The sequence below is a fragment of the Procambarus clarkii genome, chromosome 79, assembly GCF_040958095.1.
Source record: "Procambarus clarkii isolate CNS0578487 chromosome 79, FALCON_Pclarkii_2.0, whole genome shotgun sequence".
Taxonomy (NCBI): domain Eukaryota; kingdom Metazoa; phylum Arthropoda; class Malacostraca; order Decapoda; family Cambaridae; genus Procambarus; species Procambarus clarkii.
Genome location: NC_091228.1, coordinates 6,455,305 through 6,476,649, shown reverse-complemented (window position 1 = coordinate 6,476,649; position 21,345 = coordinate 6,455,305). Strand labels below are relative to the sequence as shown.

The 21,345-nt window shown below is 44.3% G+C and overlaps 1 protein-coding gene across 1 annotated transcript in view; it reads left to right on the top strand.

Annotated features, from left to right (window-relative positions):
* The window catches only part of LOC123764491 (protein argonaute-2), a 65,617-nt gene extending 44,686 nt beyond the window's left edge, over positions 1 to 20,931 (top strand). Inside the window, exons 13-16 of the mRNA XM_045752368.2 lie at positions 1,442 to 1,642; positions 6,857 to 6,974; positions 12,804 to 12,976; positions 13,527 to 20,931. Of these exons, the coding sequence (XP_045608324.2) occupies positions 1,442 to 1,642; positions 6,857 to 6,974; positions 12,804 to 12,976; positions 13,527 to 13,674 (640 nt within the window). The 3' untranslated portion in view covers positions 13,675 to 20,931. The remainder of the gene's footprint in view (positions 1 to 1,441; positions 1,643 to 6,856; positions 6,975 to 12,803; positions 12,977 to 13,526) is intronic.
* Positions 20,932 to 21,345: the final 414 nt, after the last annotated feature.

Genomic DNA, 21,345 nt, shown 5'->3' with positions numbered 1-21,345 from the left:
AATTCATTTCCCTTTATTTCTTATGGGGAAATTAGCTTCGGAATGCGAGTTTTCGGAATACGAGGCGTCTCCAAGAACCAATTAAACTCTTAAACTGAGGTATGCCTGTATCACAGTATACTTGCTAGTCATACATCAGGTATATAAATGTATACATTCTACATTATAATACACATAGCTTGTCCTATACATCAATACATAGCATTCCATACTACAGTATAGACATATAATGATATTTTTCAGATACATCACATTAGGCTTCTGCTATTTACTTAAAATATCTTCACAAATACATGGCATATACATTTGGCAATGATATATAATATGTATAAGGTATATCAAACATATAATGGCAATACATAATATATACTAGAGCATTGTCAGGAATAGATTATATATATATAAAGTAAAATCTGTGATGCTAGGCTAATCGACCTGGATATCACTAAACAGTATGATCGCATCATACACCAGACACAGTATGATCATACTGGTGTATGTGTGGTCATATCAGCATCTGTTTACTACTTGTCGTTTCTGGACTATAGCTGCCCCTGTCCCTCACGGGGCGTGTAAAATCATGCGCTAGACCCTCAATCGTATATGTACGATGTGTGCGATTCCGTGACAAGTGCAAGGAAGCAGCGAACAAGTTTGTTCCAGTCCAAAAGGAAACCAATGAAATGAAGATGAGAAACCCATGGTTTAATCAGAGATGTAGGCTAGTTAAGCAGCAGAGTAAAAGGGCATGGACAAGTTACTCCCTACGTGCATGTATGTTTTGCGAGGTTTAAGGGATATTATATCGCATTTTACGTCCTCTGCTGCTAGTGTGTGGGGTAACTATGCTGAACTATTTCATTACCACACTTACCAGAACTGCTTGGTAGTTCATAATCGTGCAAGTAAATATGCATAGTTATATAAAAAATGTGTACACAGTATATTAACACCAAAAATAGAAGGTTGTATTGGATCTGCATAGTTGCATTGTTTTAAGTAAATAATAGACGCATCTTTGTGACATGAATATATTTCAGTATTCCATTGTTTCACACATTATATTCCGTAAGTTTCTCAAGACACACTATTGAATAACATTACTGCAAAAAAACGGAGAAAAAATCTATCAAATGTTGAAATAATTATATAAAAAATATATTTGCGGCAACTTTCGCCTAAGGCTTGAGGCGACTACCACGGGGCGATTGCTCAATGAGCACACGTGAATTGTGACATCATAGCGAGATTAAAGTCTTTACCACGGCCAGAGTAAGTCGTATACAATTATTTTATTATATTTCCTGTGATCAGGGAATGCATTTTAACAATTTTAGAAGGGAAATTTTTATTTTATTTTATGCGCATTAGGGTAAAATCACTTGAGCAGTCAGAGGGTTATTTGCAAGCATATAAATATTTAAAAAAGTTTTGTTTTCAGGAATCTTCTAAGAACATTTTACCAGACTACACGCTACAAACCAGACAGGATTGTTATGTATCGTGATGGTGTGAGCGAGTCCCAGTTTCCAGAGGTGTTGTCTTATGAACTGCAAGCTATGCGTGATGCATGCACTGAACTGCAAAAAGACTACACTCCAGCCATGACATTTGTTGTTGTCCAAAAGAGACATCATACAAGGTAAGGGGCCGAGACTAATGCTTGTCTCGTACATAAACATGTATCTCAATGTTGTATCTGCACACTTCATGGACATAATGCTGAATATTGCTGTTACATTTGTAAATAAATTGTTTATCTTCCCAAATATTGAAAAAGTGAGAAAAAGTTAATATTCAGTTTACTTTGCAGTTTTGGTTATTGTGGGAGGGTTGAGGGGTAGGGAGCTCTAGTGTTTTTTTAAATTTGGAAGGAATAAACAAGTAATATCATGGAGAAAAATTGCATAATAGTGATTGAATATCTGGCAAACAAACAAACCAAAAAAAAAGTTTAAGAAACAAAGCAGAACTAGTGTTTTGGGAAGAAAGTGTGAAAGCTCATGATAGCAAAAATAAAGATGGTTGCAGGTATTAACCCTTTAAACTGCACAACACGTCATATGATGTGTTGTGCACTTTTAACATACATAAAAGTGCACATGTCATATGATGTTTTGGAGTACTATGCAAAATTTAAACAGCCCGCGGATACACGGGATTCGCATCACCTTCCTCAGGGCTCTTGTAAACAGACGCCATTTACAAAAAAAATTGTGGGCAACATTCCCGGGTGTGAGGGCCTCAGTACTGAGTGAGCCACCAAGGCTGGTGCACACAGCATAAGCTCACAGCACTGCTGTTCAGCTTGTGACCACAGCATTGCCTAATAATGTCAAAAATATATGTAACTGGTATTATTTAGCGATGATAGTATTACAGAAGACCCCTAACTGATAAAAATGACCAGGATTCTGATAACAGCAGGATTGTTGTGATAAATTGGGCTGTGCTGTGGGGGGAGTAATGTTGAGGGTTGGAGGGCTGTAGCGTCGTCTGCCGAATCTGTGTGGCCACATGATGTTATAGGCAGAGGTCATGTGCTCTGGCTCCAGACGTTGTTGCAGCTCTGTGCCTAATGTGTGGTGGCTGTCTTCTTGGGGTGCACGAGCCAGGAGTCTTTCTTCAGTACTCGGACTGTATGCGCCTAAGGTTCCCTTCCCTTGGTTCCCAGTAAGTACTGCCCTTGGGGCTTGGGGCCACCTTCCACAAGTTCCTTGGGTTCTGCCACTGCTTGGCTGTTTACTGCTCGGTTTACGGCCTCCCTTTGTGTGCTTGGGTGTGTTGTCTCCCGTGTTTGCTGTAGGGTAGGAGGCAGTTTGCACTGGTAAGGGGCATAGGGTACTGTGCAGCTTGTTTTCACCATTCATAGCAGCCGGCTCTGTTCTGCCTGGGTACGCTATCCTCTTGCGGGGGTTTTCTTTTTCTTTTTGTTGCCTTGTCCGGTGGGGGTGGGGGTTCTGCCTTGGTTATTCCCCCCTATATACATGTATTGAGTACTGTTGTCTCTTCGGGTGTTACCCCCTGTTAGGTCCCTGTGAGTGTACACATCCTGTGGGTTCAGCTATTATAAAGTTGTTTGGTAGACTTGGGTGCCAGTTAGCAGTACCCTGCCTGGGCTTCCCTGAGCGTGATTTCCGTCTCAGGACCCTGGGAAACCCCATGGAGGCACGCGAGTCCTATGCATGTGACCCGAGTCCACCCCCCGTCCTCGCTTTGTGCGCATTTGAGGGTTGTTCTGTCCCCTAGTCTCAGGGGTGACTCTCACTGTTTTTGTCTCCGTCTCGCTTCCTGTCGGGTCGGTGACACTTTCGACCCGGAGTCCTGGGAGTTTTGTTGCTTGATGGTGACTCAGTTTACCCAATCTACTGATGATGTTATTCGGGTACAGGCAGCGCAGGCATTGCATGTTAGGTTTAGGTTGTTGCAATGCACTAGGCTGATTGCTGCGTTGGATGCCCCAAGGCTGCCCCGTTTTGCTTATAGAGACCTCGACTTGTGGGTGATGGTCGCTTTGGTCTTGGTTCTGTCTGCGCCCCCTCGTCCTTCCCCTGCAGTGGTTTGGTCTGGTCCCCCCCCCCCCCCTCCCCCTGCTTCCGTCCCCAAAACTTCTGAGGGTTTTGGAGTAGGGGCAGGGTCTGGATGGCCTTGAAACTCAGACAGTCTTGGGGATGCTCATTCCGGCATGGCGATGGAGGCATTCGAGTTGGTTCTCCCTGCCGAAGCCTCTGGGTCTAACCAGTGGGCCCCCTTTCCATCTGGCTTCTACAGCTGCGCCGGCCTTTTCTTTAAAGACTGGGTTTTTGGGAGATGACTCGGTCCTGGGTCCGGATGTGAAGGACCCCGGGGCTGGGGAGGGGCTGACTCGGAGCCTTGGGCCCCACTGGACCCCACCTGGGTTTTTCTGCCCTCTTGAGTGGGGCTTACTGTTACAAGGAGTGGGGTTTTCTTTTCCTCCCTCTGCGTACGACATTAATTTGGTGTCTGCCCCTCCCCGGGTTCGGTTCCGTGTTCCCTCGAGTGCTTTGGTCCTGTCTTTCTGGAGGTTTTTAGCTTCCCACATCCAGCCTAATGTGGCCTTTTTGGCTTACCTCCTGCATGACCCGGATTATGCCTCTATTATGGATCCATCTTCATTCAGGTTTGGGTCTTCGTTTCCCTGCTGGATTCGTTATGAGGTTCCAGAGTCGTTCTGGCTGGCGGACTGTCATGTGTTTGCTTTGGAGGTGTGGTATACCTTCTGTCGTTCCCGCATGATGGAGTGGCGTGAGATGTTGACAGTGGTCCAGGTTTTCCTGGGGGGCGAGTTTGAGCACCTCAGTGAGTGCTTGTTTGCCCCTGCCCTTCCTCAGGATGTTGGTGTTGTGCAGCTCCACGTGCAGGTTCCTTCTTTTTCGGCTGCGCAGGTTGCCGAGGACTTGCGCGCTCGTGGTCTCTTGGCTAAGGCTTTGCACTCTTTTCTCTCTTGGAGCTGTCTTCAGACTGGTTTGGGGAGGATGTGGAGGCGCTTGGGGCCGTTCCTGGGTCCGGTTCCTTGGGCTTGGTGGCTCATTCGTCGTCTGCCTTGTTGAAGCTGTTTGTGCCGATCCTGCGGAATGCAGTGTCACTGTTTTATGCTTCCTGGCTCGTGTGTTGGCAGGCGGTGCTTGCTTCCTCCCTGGAATCTGCCTGGGCCCTTCTGCTCCTTGCTGTTTGCGGATTCTGCTGTGACCCAGTATCTGCAAACGGCTTCGGCTAGCTGTCGTCCCACGTCTGATTTGTTGGTTCTCCGGGGGCTCTGGGTGGGGGTGGGGGGGGGGGTCTTCCTGGAGTGGTCATGCCAGGGCTCGGGGTTCTGCTCGTTGGGGTAGGCCACTGGGGCCAGTTTCGGGGCCAGCGCCTCCTTCGGAACCACCTTCGTCTGGTCAGCATGGTATATTTTATTCTAAAAAAAAGCGAGAGTAACCCCAGACCACAAATGTGGTGATCTCACTGATGTCAACAGTTACAGACCTATATCAATTCTGCCAACCTTATCAAAAATATTTGAAAAGCTACTCTACAAGCAGCTTTACTCATATCTAGCCAAACTCAATATACTTAGCTCTTGCCAATATGGTTTCAGACCCAATAAAAGCACTAACGATGCACTGGGTAGTGTAGTACTTATCAGTATGATTAACTTGATACATACAGCTCTTGATAAAAATCCGTTCCCTGTTGGGTTATTTGTGAACCTACGTAAGACTTTTGACACTGTCAACCACCAAAACCTTCTTCTTAAATTACATCATTATGGAGTCAGAGGTCACTCCCTACAATACCTTCAGTCTTACCTTACTGACAGGCTCCAGTATGTTTCTGTGAATAATTCCATTTCTCCTACACTACCCATAAACATTGGTGTTCCACAGGGCAGCATACTTGGCCCTCTCCTCTTTCTCATTTACATTAATGACCTTCCAAATGCCTCTCAATACCTCAAACCATTCTTATTTGCTGATGACACAACTTTCATTTTCTCCAGTCCTGACCCGCTTGCTCTAAATGTCAATGTGTATACTGAACTAAATAAAGTCCATCTTTGGCTAATTGCTAACAAACTCACCCTTAACATTGATCAAACTTTCTATATTTTGTTTGGTAATAAATCCTCAAATGAAATTAATCTAAGAATAAACAATATACAAATCAGTAGTAAAGTGGATGGTAATTTTCTTGGTGTCCTCATCAATAACAAGCTAAATATAAGCTAATATATTCTAAATATAGCAAAAAAAAGTCTAAAACTGTTGGCATTCTTTCTAAGATCAGATATTATGTACCTCGCCCTGCCCTGGTGATGCTCTATTACTCTCTCATCTATCCTTATCTCAGCTATGGTATTTGTGCTTGGGGTTCTACTACCCAAAATCATTTATGTCCTCTAATTACCCAACACGAAGCTTCTATTAGAACAATATCTAACTCTGGCCCCAGACAGCACTCGGTACCCTTACTGAAATCTCGGAATATGTTAGATATTAAGTCACTGCACATCCTCTCATGTGTACTCTATATTTAAAACTCTGAATTGTAATGTCAATCCTGACCTTAAAAGATTCTTAGAAGGTTGTAACAGAACCCATGGGCACCACACCAGAAACAAATACCTATTTGATATTCCAAGAGTATCAATTGACTTGTACGACTTAATCAAACTAGAAATGCTCTACAAATCAAGGGGCCCAGAATGTGGAATGAACTTCCCAATCATGTCAAAGACTGTACCTCTCTCAACCAGTTTTTAAGATGAAAATTAAGTACTACCTAATTAACTCCCTGTAACCTTCCTTACCCCTAAATGTCAACCCATGTCTTACTATTTTTAAACAATGCTGTTTGTTGACCAACATGTTTTTGGCTATTTTCTATCATGTTCCCCCCCTTTTTTTCTTTTTTTCTTTTTTTCTTTCAAAGCAATTTATACTTTAAGCTCAATTACTATTAAGTTTTAGTCTAAGTGGTTTTTTTCCCACCTCACCTTGCCCGAAATGCTATGCGTACTAGTGGCTTTAGGTATTGTATGTACTAGCTCTATCTATAAATTCAACAATATGTTTGTAACTAATCCTCTATGTATGTACTTTTACCTGAATAAACATTTGAATTGATTTTGAGTTGATTTGATTTGAACATATGACGATAACTGGTGTCTAAGGTTAAATGTATCTAACTTTGTTTCCTATACTCCTTTACTCTCCATTATTTCTCTAGGTTTTTTCTTGCCTTGCCCATGAAAGGGGGAAACATGGTAATGGTGATAGAGTAAATTTTAATTGTACTGTATTTAACTTTGTGCTCTGTTCAACCAGTGATGAAATAATATTATTTACAGATTATTCTGCCAAGACCGTGATGGGGTAGGAAAATCCAAAAATATTCCTCCAGGTACTACAGTGGATACAGATATTACTCATCCTTTAGAGAGAGACTTCTACTTATGTTCACATCAGGTAAGCAGATCAATCATCATGGAGGTGTGTGTTACATTAATTACATTGCTGACAAGATAGAATTAATGGAATTTTTGTTCCTAACTTTCAAATTTGGGTTGAGGTTGTGGAGGTTTCTGGGGGCTGGGGAGGAAACCCAGCTGACTTTGACTTTGGGGCCTTGGACCCCGCTTGGGTTTTTATACCCTCTGAGCGGAGTTTGCTGTTGCAGGGGGTGGGGTTTTCCTTCCCCTCCCTTCACGTAAGAGTTAGCTGCATTTGATGTCAGCCCCTTCCCGGGTTCTGTTCCGGGTCGGTCCCGTCCTTCTGGAGGTTTTCAGCTTCCCGCCTCACGAGGTGCGGGAAGCCATTGCGGCTTACCTCCTGCACGACCCGGATTATACCTCTTTAATGGATCCGTCTTCCTTCAGGTTTGGATATTCGTTTCCTTACTGGGTTCGTTATGAGATTCTGGAGTTGTCCCGACTTGCGGACTGCCCTGTTTTCTTGTCGGAGGCTTGGCATGCGTTGTGTTGGTCCCGCACGCTTGAGTGGCGTGAGGCTCTGATGGTAGTCCAGGTTTACCTGGGGGTTGAGGTTTAGCACCTCAATGCATGCTTGTTCGCCTCTGCCCTTCCTTGGGATGTCGGCATCCTGCAGCTTCACGTTCAGGTTCCCACCCTTTCGATTGCTGAGAATGTGCATGCTCATGGCCTGTTGGCTTCGGTCTTGCAGTTTTTTTTTCTCCTAGAGCTGTCCTCGGATTGGCTTGAGGAGGATGTGGAAGCGCTTGGGGGTGTTCCTGGGTCTGGTGCCTTGGTCTCGGCGGTGCGTGTGTCATCTGCCCTGTTGAAGCCTATCCTGTAGGATGCAGTGTCTCTATCTTTTGCTTCTCATCTCATGTGTCGGCAGGAAGAGCTTGTGACCATGGAATCTGCTTGGGCCCTGGCTCCTAGGTTTTCATCGCCTTTTTGTTCTCTGCCGTTTGCAGACTCTGCAGTTGGGCAGTATCTGCAGGCAGCTTCATCCAGTTGTCATCCAATGTCAGACTTGTGGGTTCTCCTGGAGGCCTGTGGGGGGTTCTTCACAGAAGGGTCGTGCCAGGGCTCGAGATTCCTCCCGTCGTGGTAGGCCAGTGGGGCCAGTTTCAGAATCAGTGTGGCCTTTGGAAATGTCTTTCTACGGTCGGCGCGGTGATCACTTTGTACAAAGGTCGGGTTCACGTAAGGGGCCCTTTTGCGGTTCATCCCATTGATGGGGGAGCTTTGCTCTGTTTGCTCACACCCGGTTCCACAATTTGTGGGCCTCTCGGAGCATTTCGAGCGGCCCCCATTGGTGTTGGGTGGCCCCTCCTCCTTCAGGGGGTTCGCAGCTGGAGGGGCAAGCATCTACTCTGGTGCTGTGTCGAGTCATCTAGGAGTGGGTTCGCTTGGGCATGGTCGAAATGACCCCGTCCCTTAGGTGAGTTTCCCGCCCGTTTACGATTCCGAAACGGGGCTGTGTGAACCTCCGGTTCATTCTGGACTTGTCCCATCTGAACCCTTGGGTTTATTGCCCCTCCTTTCGGATGACTACTCTCTCCCAGGTCTCTCTTTTTCTGGAGCCGGGCGCTTGGATGGTGTCCCTGGACCTCCGGGACGGGTATTGGCACATCCCGATTTATCCGGGATTCAGGGAGTGGCTCGGTTTTGTTGTGGGGCGTCAGGCTTACCGCTTTAGTTGCCTTCCCTTCGGCTTGAACCTGACACCTCTAATGTTCACACACCTTACCTGGGTTTGTTGTGGCCCGTCTGTGTCTCTTAGGGGGTTCGGGTTCTGGCCTACCTCGACGACTGGCTGGTGTGGGCTCTCAGCCAGTCCATTTGTCTGCTAGCCAAGGATTTGGTTCTGTCCCAGATTGCCATTTTTGGGTTCCTGGTGAACTGGAGGAAGTCCCATCTGGTCCCCTCCCAGGTTCAGACTTGACTGGGTCTTGTGTGGGACTCTTGGACCGATTCCTAGTCTCCCCCTCCGGAGTCTCTGCTTCGGCTGCAGTCCCACCTTTGACTGTTTCTGGGGGCTCCCGGGTCACCCGGCAGTTGCTCAAGGGTTTGTGCGGGAGCCTGAACTTGGTATACGTGATGGTATACCCGACGGGTGTAGATTGGCTTCGTCGGCTGTTCTGGTTCCTTCGGGGACGTCACTTCTGCCGCTCTCGCGATCGCTGGGATCGGTCTTGAGGGTGGGGGTCATTGTGTCAGTTGCTGCATCATCTGCTTCCTCTTCGGGTTTTTCGGGGTTCAGTGAATTGGTGCCTACCCGAGCCCTTGCTCGATGTGTTCACAGATGCGTCGTCTCTGGGCTGGGGCTTTGTGACCAGTGCTCACCAAGCCAGCGGTGTGGTATTAGCTTCGTAGGGTTGAGGTTGCCCACGGATCGGCGATCTGGCTCCATTCGAACTGCGTCCCGGTGATTCATTGCCTGAACCGAGGGGGTTCGATGTGGTCGTTGGCTCTTTGGGGCTGGTCATTTCGGGTGACTCATCTGCCGAGTTTTCGGGGTTTGGTTCTCCTGGACGTTCACGTTCGGGGGGTGTCCAACGTTCCGGCAGAGTGCCTGTCTAGGTTCATTTCCCTGTTCATGGAATGGACGGTCGATGCCGACTCGTTCAGTTGACTCTTCCAGACATACAGGCTCCTGGAGGTGGACCTCTTCACGTCGGCGTGGTTGAGGCGTCTCCCATTACACGTGGCGCCCTTCCCCGATTGTATGGCTGTCGGGGTTGACGCCTTCAGGCAGGACTGGTCGAGGTGGGGGTTCCTGTACCTCTTTCCCCCAGTTCAGCTGTTGCTCCAGGTCCTAGCAATACAGAGAACATATATATATGGCATACATAGACGCGATAAAGCACCTAAATTATTGGGATTGTCTCAAAGCCCTCCAAATGTACTCACTAGAAAGGAGACGAGAGAGATATAAATTAATATATGCGTGGAAAATACTGGAGGGGGCCAGGTCCCAAATCTGCACAGTAAAATAGCAATGTACTGGAGTGAACAATATGGAAGAAAATGCAGAAAAGAACCAGGGAAGAGCAGGGGTACCATAGGCACAATCAGAGAACACTGTATAAACATCAGAGGCGGTTATTTAACATCCTCCCAGGAAGCATAAGAAATATTGCTGGAACAACCGTGAATGTCTTCAAGAGAAAACTGGATAGTTTTCTTCAAGGAGTGCCGGACCAACTGAGCTGTGGTGGGTATGTAGGCCTGCAGGCCACTCCAAGCAACAGCCTGGTGGACCAAATTCTCACAAGTCAAGCCTGGCCTCGGGCTGGGCTTAGGGAATGGAACTCCTCCCAGAACCCCATAAAGCAGGTATCAAGCTAGCTTGTCTGGAGACTTACCAGGGGAGAATAGCCCTCTTGGCCCCATGGTGGCTGGCCCAGCCTTGGTTTCAGGCGCTGCTTGCTCAGTGTCCGAACCGGGGGGTTTTCCACAGCTCTGCCCCTTTCAGCAGATCGGTCCGGTCCGGTACATGGCTGGTTTGATCTTCTCGAATCTTCACGTCTGTTTTTTCTGACTCGAGTCTATCACCACTTGTATGGTGAGCAGATGGCTTTGTTGTTGGTGTCCCACCAGCGTGCTTCGTCCCTTCCGTTTCTTTTTGTCGTTTCGTAGGTGCATTTCGGGTTCTGATCGGGTTGTCTTGTCCTTTCTTTCATGGTTGTTTCAGGACTGTCATCTTATGCCCAATACTGTCGCCTCATATCGTGTGATGCTGGCGGGGCTACGCAGTATTATACATCGGTATTGATGTTACTTCTGCGCCGTTTCGCAAGCTGTCTCGTGCATTGGTTCACCTCCGGCCTACTCATGCGCCACTTGAGCCGTCCTGGTCCTTGGATTGTGTGCTCTCTTTTCCTCTGTTTGTTGTAGCCCCTTTGGTTCTGGATTGTTCTTCCAAAGCTCTTTTCTTATTGGCATTGGCCTCTGGGGGGAGCTTCATGCACTCCTCTGGCACAGGGGTTTCTGCTCTTTTGGTCCTGGTGATAGGTTTGTTTGGTTACAGCCATCTCTTTTTCTGGCAAAGAATGAGACGGCTACTTTCCGGAGGGGTCCTTGGGTTGTTGATGCTCGGTTGGTTAGCCCGGGGATGCACAATGTGTTTTGTCCGGTTGCGGCTCTCTGCCGTCATTTGTGCACCATGGCCTACGTGACCGGAACGTGCTTTGGGTTGATCCGGTTACCCTTCTTCCCTGTTCCAGGGTTCAGGTCTCCCAGATTGTCCGCAAGGTTATTTGGTCCCCGTGCTTAAGACATTCGTAAGTTTGCTGCGCTTGCTGCCGTCTTTGGTAACACGTCTTGGGCTGACATTCAGGTGCGGAGTTTATGGCAGTCGAACAGGGTCCTGGCTGCGCATTACCTGGTTAATGTTCCTGGAGCCTAGTTGGGACTTTGTTGCTTTGGGTCGGCGGTTGCAGCCAGTTGTCTTCGCGTTGAGGGGTGAGCAACGACCACCTCCCAGGTAAGTTCCTATTGTTTTTGTCTTTTGGTAAGTAGCTCCACGGAGCCGTAGGGGCATCCCCAGAAAACCAGCATTGAATGTAATAAAACGCCATTTTCTGGGTGAGACCCGAAGGCTACTCAGCAATCATCCCTCCCTTCCTCCCGGTCGGCGGTTTTTCACGTTTTTTTATACCCAGCCTCAGAACTGGGGTTTTGGGTAGCTGGTATGAGGGGGTCTGGGGCTCCCCCTTTCCCTTCCTAGGGAGGGGGAACTGCGCAGACAGCAGCGTGGTTGACGCCATGCTCATTTGCTCGTTTTGTTTGGGGGAGTTCTGTCCACTAGTTTGGCTTTTAGTACCAATTTCTTAACCAGAATAGGGGTTTGTTTTGGGATGTTTACCTTTTTGGGTGCATGACCCAGTCAATGGCAGATATAGAATGCATCGAACCACATGGGGGTTTTTATGGGGCATTGCTCCTCATGCCTCTCTGAGGGGGCCATGTTCTGGCTCGTGGTCCCCGGTAGGCCTATGAACTCCATTCACATTGACTGATGCCAAAGTCTAATATAAGCAATATCAGCCTGGATAGCTCCGGAGAGCCTCCGGGTCTCACCCAGAAAATTGCATTTCATTACATTCAGCGCTGGTTTTTTTGCTGTGACTAGTGTGACACGTTCTCCTACTGAGACGAGGGCAATCTATGGGCAACAAATGCCACATTGAGTGTAAGTCAGCCTTGAGCCGAACTGGGGATTTAGGAGATAGAAAGGAGGACCTTTAATCAAACATCAAATGTCACCACATCCATATTGCCCAGGCTCTGTAGCAAGTCTCCAAGACAGCAAGTGATTTGTTATATTTTATTCAATTCTAAAGCTACATCAGTATATTTGTATGAGCTATTTGAATTAAAATTTAGTGCAACTGTGATTGAATGGATCAATTCATGCTTTGACTTCCCCCTTTAAATGAAGTGGAAGGGAACTATCAGGAGAAAGTGCGATGGGACGGGAAAAAGGAATGGTGCCCAACCACTTGGACGGTCAGGGATTGAATGCTGACCTGCATGAAGCTCTACCTTCTAGCCCAGGTGGTTGGGCTGAAAAATTCATTGCAGTGGGAGCTTGGAAAGCATTATGATCTTTACAAGTTTTCATTGTTTTCTAGAATTATTGTGGTTTTACTATATGAGTTCAAATGGTAGAATGACATTGAAACAAAATCACTTATAAAATAATAAAAAAATTGTTAAGTTGTCAAATATTGTTTCTTGGCTCAGCAATGTCCATTTGAATAGTGACATTGTATATTAAGTGTCATGTGTGAATTACTCTTCAGTATTGATTTTTTATTTTCAGGGTATCCAAGGAACAAGCAGACCATCACACTACCATGTATTGTGGGATGACAGTGACTTGTCAATGGATGATATTCAAACCCTTACTTACGCAATGTGCCACTTGTACTCTCGTTGTACTCGTTCAGTGTCCATTCCCACTCCGGCTTCTTATGCACATTTGGTGGCATTCAGGTGAGCTTCATGTCTGCACTATGATTGTTATGTTAATAAGCATTTTTGTTTAGGAAGCTTTGATAGTTGTATTGCAGGTTTATCATAATACACAATCTAAATGTCAACATGGAAGGTTTATATTTTTGGAATTTGTTTTCAGAAAAGGTACAAGTTTGTGTATTAAAATGTAAAAAGAAAAAAATTATAATTTTATTGGAGTAGGAAACAGTGGGTACATCCTTTCATCCGTATCTTGTCTGATAAGTTTACGCGGTCAACTGAGACCACCATGGGTGTGTAGTTTAAAATATTACTGTAGGAAGATAATAATTATTTGGTATTCAAATGCCTTTCGTCACCAGGCAAGAATTGAAATGTGACAATTTTCACCAAGTAGCAAATAAGGTTGATAAATCAACATTCATAGTAATAATGCTGTTCCTTATTTTAATACAATGTTTAACCTATTCACACATTCATTAAGCTTCAAGTGAATTTTTCTATCCCAGCCAGTCTGATAAACAATTTTACCGCTGTACTGAATGCTATTTTTATTTTTTTCACGCAGAGCGAAGGTACACATCCAGGACCTGTGTCCCAGCGAGACGTCATCTCTAGCATCAGGAGAGGAAGAAGGCCCATCTGATGCTGCCATAGCCCAAGCTGCCAAAATGGATTGTGCTAGTGAACTAGCCTCTAAACTCTATTTTGTGTAATTTATCCTTTGAAATTCAAGTGTTCTTCAATATTTAAGTGGACTAAATGTATATATTGTTATGAATTATCTGAAGAATATTCAGATTTTGTTGAAACCTTGCATACATTTTTTTTTAACAGCCAAAGGTATTGCCAAAATAAAAATGAAAATGAATTGTGAAATATGGTCCAGTAAAGTAAGGGGATAATATATACTGTATATATAAATTATTAGTGACTTAGAATAAGCCAATATTGTACCTGGATTATTTGTAATGGTTTCCTAAAGACTACAATTACTTTACGTTGGTGTGTATTATGCATGCTTGTTTAAATATTGTTTTTTTTTAAACATATAAAAGCAGCAGAAGAATTAAGGTAAAGCATTCAACAAAAGTGAGAGTAGACTTGGAATAGGAGTGTTTGGTATAGTGATAAACATGAATAAGTGAAAATATACGAAGAACAGCAGAGGACAAATTTAAGCTTGCGTTCCAGCCCGTTCTCTCGAGTTGTCACAAGTTGCCACAACACAGAAAATCAGGGCTACTAAAATGTGCGAGCTGAAGTGACTTATGCAACCTAACAGATCCATGCATAGAAAATGTGGTGGTTTGCAAGATACTAATTTTCATAGTACTCCTTATTTTGTCCATTTTGGATTCTAGCCTTAAATTAGTGAATTATTTGAAATTTGATGTGTAAAATTTGAAAAAATACAATTTGAGGGTTATGAACAGATACATTGTAGCATAATTTGAGGATTATTTTAAGGTATAATGCAGTTAAATGTGTATGTTCAATATAACAACTATGATATAAGATGATAGAAATGATTACAATGGTGAAGTTGTATGGCTTAGGTAGATATATTGGGGGATTGGGTAGCATTAGATACAGTGTGAGTTTAAAGCACTAGGTAGGAAACTATGAAGATGAAATTGGGTACTTTTTGGTTTTATTTTTGAATAAGGCAAAAGTTGGACAGCTTTTCAATTGGTTAGGGAGTGAGTTCCATAGACTAGGTATCTTTATATGCAGAGTTCGTATTGGCATCCTTGGTGATATTTAGCGCCCTCTGATTATTTTGCGCATTTGATGGTGCTACATAGCCTTCCCGGTTTGGTACCTTCTTTTGATAATTACTTACGTACTTTATTTGCATAGTGTTTGTATATAGATTAAGTTTGACTGGGGATAACAGAGATATATTTATTTCTAAGTGTGGTGATTATGGGTTGTATTACATCTGTCCAGGAAGAGTTTGAGAACAGGGTTTGCATTAAAGAGCAGGGTTTTGTAAATGTAAATGGCACATGAGAATGTGTGGAGTGAGTTTGTTTAACATGTTTAGGGATTTAAACATTGGGGTGAGTGTTTGAAAATAGTTTGTTATTGTTCTGATAACAGATTTTTGCTGTGTGATGATGGGCTTGAGGTAGTTTGCAGTGGTTAAAGCCCATGCCCAGATACCTTATGTAAGATCAGGATATATTAGTGCATACTATAGTGAGAGGAGAGCAGAGTTTGGAACAAATCTGACTTTAGAAAGTATACTAACTAATTTTTTTTAGACTTGGTTATGTGTTGTATGTGGGTGGTGAAGTTAAATCTCTTATCTAAGTATAGTTTAAGTATAGGCCAAGGAACTTTGCATAATTTTTATTGCTGGTGTTAACATTATCTATCTGAAACTGAATTACATTTGTCGATTTGCTTCCAAATAAGATGTAGTAGGTCTTTTCTATGTTTTATGTGAGTTTGTTGATTGACATCCATAAGTGAACTTTTTTTAAATCATTATTTACAACATTATTTAATGTGTGTGGGTTGGGGGTTTCAGTAGATGAGAGTAGTATCGTCAGGAAATAATATAGGTTTAAGAATGTTAGATACATTAGGCAGATCACTGATGTATATAAAAAATAGGAGAGGTCCTAGGATGCTGCCCTTTGGCACTCGTACGGTTAATGATAAGAGTGGGATAGGTTAAATCATTGATTGCTACATATTGGTGTCTGTCAGTAAGATAGGATCAAATATAGTTCAGGGCAAGGCCTCGGATTCCATAGTGGTGGCGTTTAAGTAAGAGGTTATGATTAACAGTTTCAAAGGCCTTTCTGAGCTCCATAGTGTTTCTTCGTCATGGTGATGGGGCTTGCGTACACCTCCCTGGGAATGGTGAGGGTTGCCTTTGCCCCCTTTCCAGCCCCTCTTTGGGAGTTGTGCATGAGATTGAGCACAAATGTAGGGGACCTTGTGAGTAAACGGACCACCCGCTGGAGGAGTCGCCTGTGATGAGGTGCCCTAAGTGGATGGTTGGGTATCCAGGCTGGGGCGAAAGGGAGAATGGAGTCTTTGCACCAGTGTGGGAGAATGGACGAGGCAGTAGGACTTCCCTGTTAAAAAGGGGGGAAGCACCGCTGGGGACGACACACCCTTTCCTGCACTGGCCGACGCTTGACCTCCCTGGCTGCCCTGGTAGGTGGTATTCCTTTGTTTTAGACCTTTTGTTCCATACTTCTTGGGGAGCAGATAGGCGCACGCTCCTCTATTTGCACTCCTCTCTCGTCCTGTCTAAACTCGATTATGGTTGCCCCGCATACTCTTCTGCTTCTCCTTCTACTCTTTTTCTGTCTTGATGCTTTGCACCATACTGGGTTGCACCTCAGCTCTGGTGCCTTTTGTTGAACTCGTAGCCTCAGCTTGTACGCTGACACTGGCTTCCCATCTCTCTAGGACTGCCGTGATCGCTACTGTCTTCTCTGTCTTGCACGGTCCTTACAGCATCCTCACTCTCGCCTCTGTTGTAATTTAACGTTTAAGTCTCCTGTAGTTCCTGTTCCTCTTCACCTGCCTCTTTCAGTCCATTTGTCTCACTTACCAGAATCTCTTTCGGTTCGTATTACCAATGTTTCTCCTCGTATTGTTCTGTCCTTGCCCTCGTGGAGGGTCCCCCTTCCCAAATTTTGTACTTCCCTGACCCGCATCACTAAAGCTTTTACCACTCGTACGGTTATGAAACGCCTTTTTCTTGAGCACTTTTCTTCACACTCCCACTCCGTTTCCATTTTCACCGACAGGTCTTAAGTCTGCTGATGATGTGGGCTACTCTGTTGTTTTTCTTGACCACACTTGTGTGTGTCGCCTTCCTCCGGATGCTAGCATCTTCACAGCAGAACTTTATGCTATTCTCTATGCTCTTTGTCTCCTCCTTTCTCGTTGTCAATCCTCCTTTGTGGTGGTAGTCGAGTCTCGTAGTGCCCTAATGGCTCTGGGGTCCTTTAATCCGGTCTACCTGGTGGTCATCTAGATTCAACATTGGCTGTTTCTTATCTCCAGTAAATTTAAGTCGGTTGAGTTTTGCCAGGTTTCCAGCCACGTTGGCGTCTCTCTAAATGAGCGTGCGGATGCTGCCGCTAAGGATGCTATCCGCACTCGTCCTTTCTCTAGTAAAGGTATTTCTTATTCCGACTTGTACCCAGTTATTCATTCCACCGTCCTTGCCCATTGGCATGCTTGTTGGTCTTCTGTTACTTGTAACAAACTACGTACTCTTAAGAGTCGTGTGTCTCTGTGGCCTTTCTCCTACCATCGTAAATGGCGGTGGGAAACGGCCATGGCTAGGTTGCATACTGGCCATACACGTTTAACTCACGGTCACTTAATGGAGTGCTGCCCTGGTCCTTATTGTCCTAATTGCATTGTTCCTCTTACGGTTGTGCACATTCTTGTTGAATGTCCTGACTTCCAGGACGAGAGTGTGTCTTGCTTTCCGACCGTCCCTCGCGGTTAATTGTCCCTTGATATAATTTTTGGTGAATCTGATAGTTTTGCTATCATTCGCCTTATGCGTTTATGTTCTCGTGTTGGCATGCCTGTGATCTTTGGCCCCCTCTGATTATTCAGCACATTTGGTGGTGCTACATAGCCTTCCCGGTTTGGTGTCTTCTTGTGATAATTACTTAGTTGGTTTTAGGCCCCCAGACTTTTAGAATTGATGGTATATGGAAAGTGAAGCGACCTCTGTTACTCACTCATGGGGTGGGCGACCAGGCCCCAGAGTCGGACTGTGATGGAAGACTGGGGTCTGTAGTCCCCACAGCAACATTTTGCCCAAACCAAGCTACTCCTTTGACCCTCCTGACTACTGCCCTCCCTCCCTCTGTAGAAGGGTCGAGCCCCAAGCCCCCAGTGGTGACCACCTCGTCCCATGAAGCGTCTCCCCTCTCATTGTGGCTGCTGCGCCTTTTACCCCTCCCCACTCTCACTGGGGGTTCTCAACAGCGACCCCCCTTTCCCACAGATGCTCCCACAGGATTCCTTCCCATGCTAATACGTTCCATGCCTTATTTGGTTCTGGTGCATGGACTAAATATTTTGATCTCTATATGCCATCTGGAATGTACACTTGCTGACGAGTTGTCCCTTCATAAACACCTCGTTGATTGGGTGTATGCCTCTGTTACTTTTAACCCCACCCATTTTGGTACTTATGTTGCTGCTCCTCAGGATGCAGGTACCTTCTTAACCGCATTGTCCAGCATTAGGGAGATTCCCGTTAGGATGTCCAAAAATGTCCGGTTAAATGCCAATATTGACACTGTTGTCCTCCCGCACCATGTTGCGACTGGTGTTAAGGACCTGAAAGACTGCCACAAGGATATTAAACATGTCCTTGAAACTGAAGGCCATTCTGTCCTCAAGGTTGATATGCTAACTCGACCCCCTTGTGGTCGTCGTCGTTACGAACCTTACCTCCCGTGGAGGTTAGTTTGTATTATAAATTGTTTGTGGACACACAGGAGAATGCTTTTTTTAAATAAATCTGCAGCAGATAACTGGGTGGCTGCGAATGACTATTATTACTTTGCCAGTAAAAGTAGTAGTACCTTTCAGCTAGAGTGTGTTTAAATAAATATAAATATAAATATGTTTATTCAGGTAAGGTACATACATACAAGTGATGTTACATTAATGGATTGATATATAGATAGAGCTAGTACATACAATGCCTAAAGCCACTATTACGCAATGCGTTTCGGGCAAGAAAAACATTAATATCTAGAACTTAATACTAATTGAGCATAAAGAATAAAAAGTGTTGAAAACAAATACAAATAAAGATAAAAAAAGGGGGAACATGACTGAAAAAGCAGCACAAATACAATAGGTTGACAAACAGTGTTGATTAAAAAAATAATAATAATAATAAAATAAAATAACAGACATGGGTTGACAATAAAGGAGTGAGGTGGGTTACAGGGAATTTATTAGGTAGTGTTTAGTTTTTATCTTAAACTGGTTGAGAGAGGTACAGTCTTTAACATGGTTGGGAAGGTCATTCCACATTCTGGGTCCCTTGATTTGTAGAGCATTTCTAGTTTGATTAAGTCGTACTCTAGGAATATCAAAACTGTATTTATTCCTGGTGTGGTGCTCATGGGTTCTGTTACAACCTTCAATGAAGCTTTTGAGGTCAGGATTGGCATTACAGTTCAGCGTTTTATATATGTATAATACACAAGAGAGAATGTGCAGTGACTTAATATCTAACATATTCAGAGATTTGAGTAAGGGTACCGAGTGATGTCTGGGGCCAGAGTTGGTTATTGTCCTAATAGCAGCTTTGTGTTGGGTAATGAGAGGACGTAAATGATTTTGGGTAGTAGAACCCCAAGCACAAATACCATAGTTGAGGTATGGATAGATGAGGGAGTAATAGAGAGTAACCAGGGCAGGGCGGGGTACATAATATCTGATCTTAGAAAGAATGCCAACAGTTTTTGAAACTTTTTTTTATATATTTAGAATGTGACCCTGGAAATTCAGCTTGTGGTCGATGAGAACGCCAAGGAATTTGCCATCTAATTTGTTACAAATTTGGGTATTGTTTATTTTGAGATTTATCTGATTAGAGGATTTATTGCCAAACAGAATATAAAACGTTTTGTCAATGTTAAGGGTGAGTTTGTTGGCAGTTAGCCAAAGATGGACTTTCTCTAGCTCAGTATTTACTGTGGCATTTAGAGCAAGGGGGTCAGGACTGGAGTAATTGAAGGTTGTGTCGTCAGCAAATAGAATTGGTTTGAGGTGTTGGGAGGCATTTGGAAGGTCATTAATGTAGATGAGAAAGAGGAGAGGGCCAAGTATGCTGCCCTGAGGAACACCAATGTTGATGGGTAGGGTGGGAGAAATTGTATTATTCACAGAAACATACTGGAGCCTGTCAGTAAGATAAGATTTGAGGTATTGCAGGGAGTGTCCTCTGACTCCATAATGATGTAATTTAAGAAGAAGGTTTTGATGGTTGACAGTGTCAAAAGCCTTACGCAGGTCCACAAATAACCCAACAGGAAACTCCTTTTTATCAAGAGCTGCGTGAATTAAGTTAATCATACTAATAAGTGCATCGTTAGTGCTTTTTTTGGGTCTGAAGCCATATTGACAAGAGCTAAGTATATTGTGTTTGGCTAGAAAAGAGTAAAGCTGCTTGTAGATTAGCTTTTCGAATATTTTTGACAAGTTAGGCAGGATTGATATAGGTCTGTAGTTGTTAACATCAGTGAGATCACCACATTTGTAGACAGGGGTTACTCTTGCTTTTTTTTAGAATGTCAGGAAAGGTTTGGAGTTCAAGTGACTTGTTGAAGAGCAATGCAATAGCAGGGGCTAGAGATCTGGAGGCTTTTTTGTAAATTAAAGTTGGTATCTCCTCGAGGGCACTAGACTTGGTTTTAAGGGAAAGGATAGGATTTAGGAATAACATGTAGTGGAATAGGAAAACTATGTGAGGGAGAAATGGACTCGATGAAAAGAACTGCATGGGGAATGTGGTAAATGAAGTCAATGAAGGGTTTGATTGGAAATGTTAAAGAATAGAGTATTAAGGGGCGATGCGAACAGAGTCGAACACCATCTTGACCTGAGGTGGAGTACCAGCTGTCTGACCAGTCCTTGTTTAGTGAGGGTTTGCTCTGACCGTACAATCAGATAAGCCATAGTATAATGTTAACAGGGTTGCAAGAAAGGGTAGAGTACTCATGCAGTGTACCGAGGCGTTTTGAGAGAGTGCAGGTTTCCTAGGAATTTGTGTGGTTGATAGGTGTGGTGGCTGTGTGGCCAGTTGCAGTTTTAGACTAAGCCATAGGGAGACCAGAACGAGCTTGTTGTTTATTATCCAAGTTGTTACCTCCAGAATGACGTTGAGTTATAAGGAGTGAATTTATGCCATGTAATATATTGTTTTATAATTAAAAATGTTTGTCATATGTGTACTGGGTGTTTTTCCTACTCCTTAAAATCGTCTCTGCTTAAGTAAAAGGCTTATTTCCCTAGACAACATAAAAATACATGATGACACCCCCCAAATGTGAAAATAGTCATCAGGCTATTGAGTTGTGAACATCACTTTGGATAGCAGGACCCTTCGGCCTTGTATAATTTTTGCTGGTGGTAAATGTTGTATTCAGGAGTACATGCCTTGTTCTAGATTTTGCCAAAAGTGCTGGAAATTTGGGTGTGTGTATTCCCTATGTGTGGGTGACTGGGTCACTCAGACGGAGTGCTCTTCTTCTCAGGCTCGCTGCCTCAATTGCGGTGACGCCACCCTACGTTCTCCCGCGCGTGTATATGTTCCGAACCTTAATGGAATCTGACCCATATATCAATCAGGTCAACCCATGTGTTGC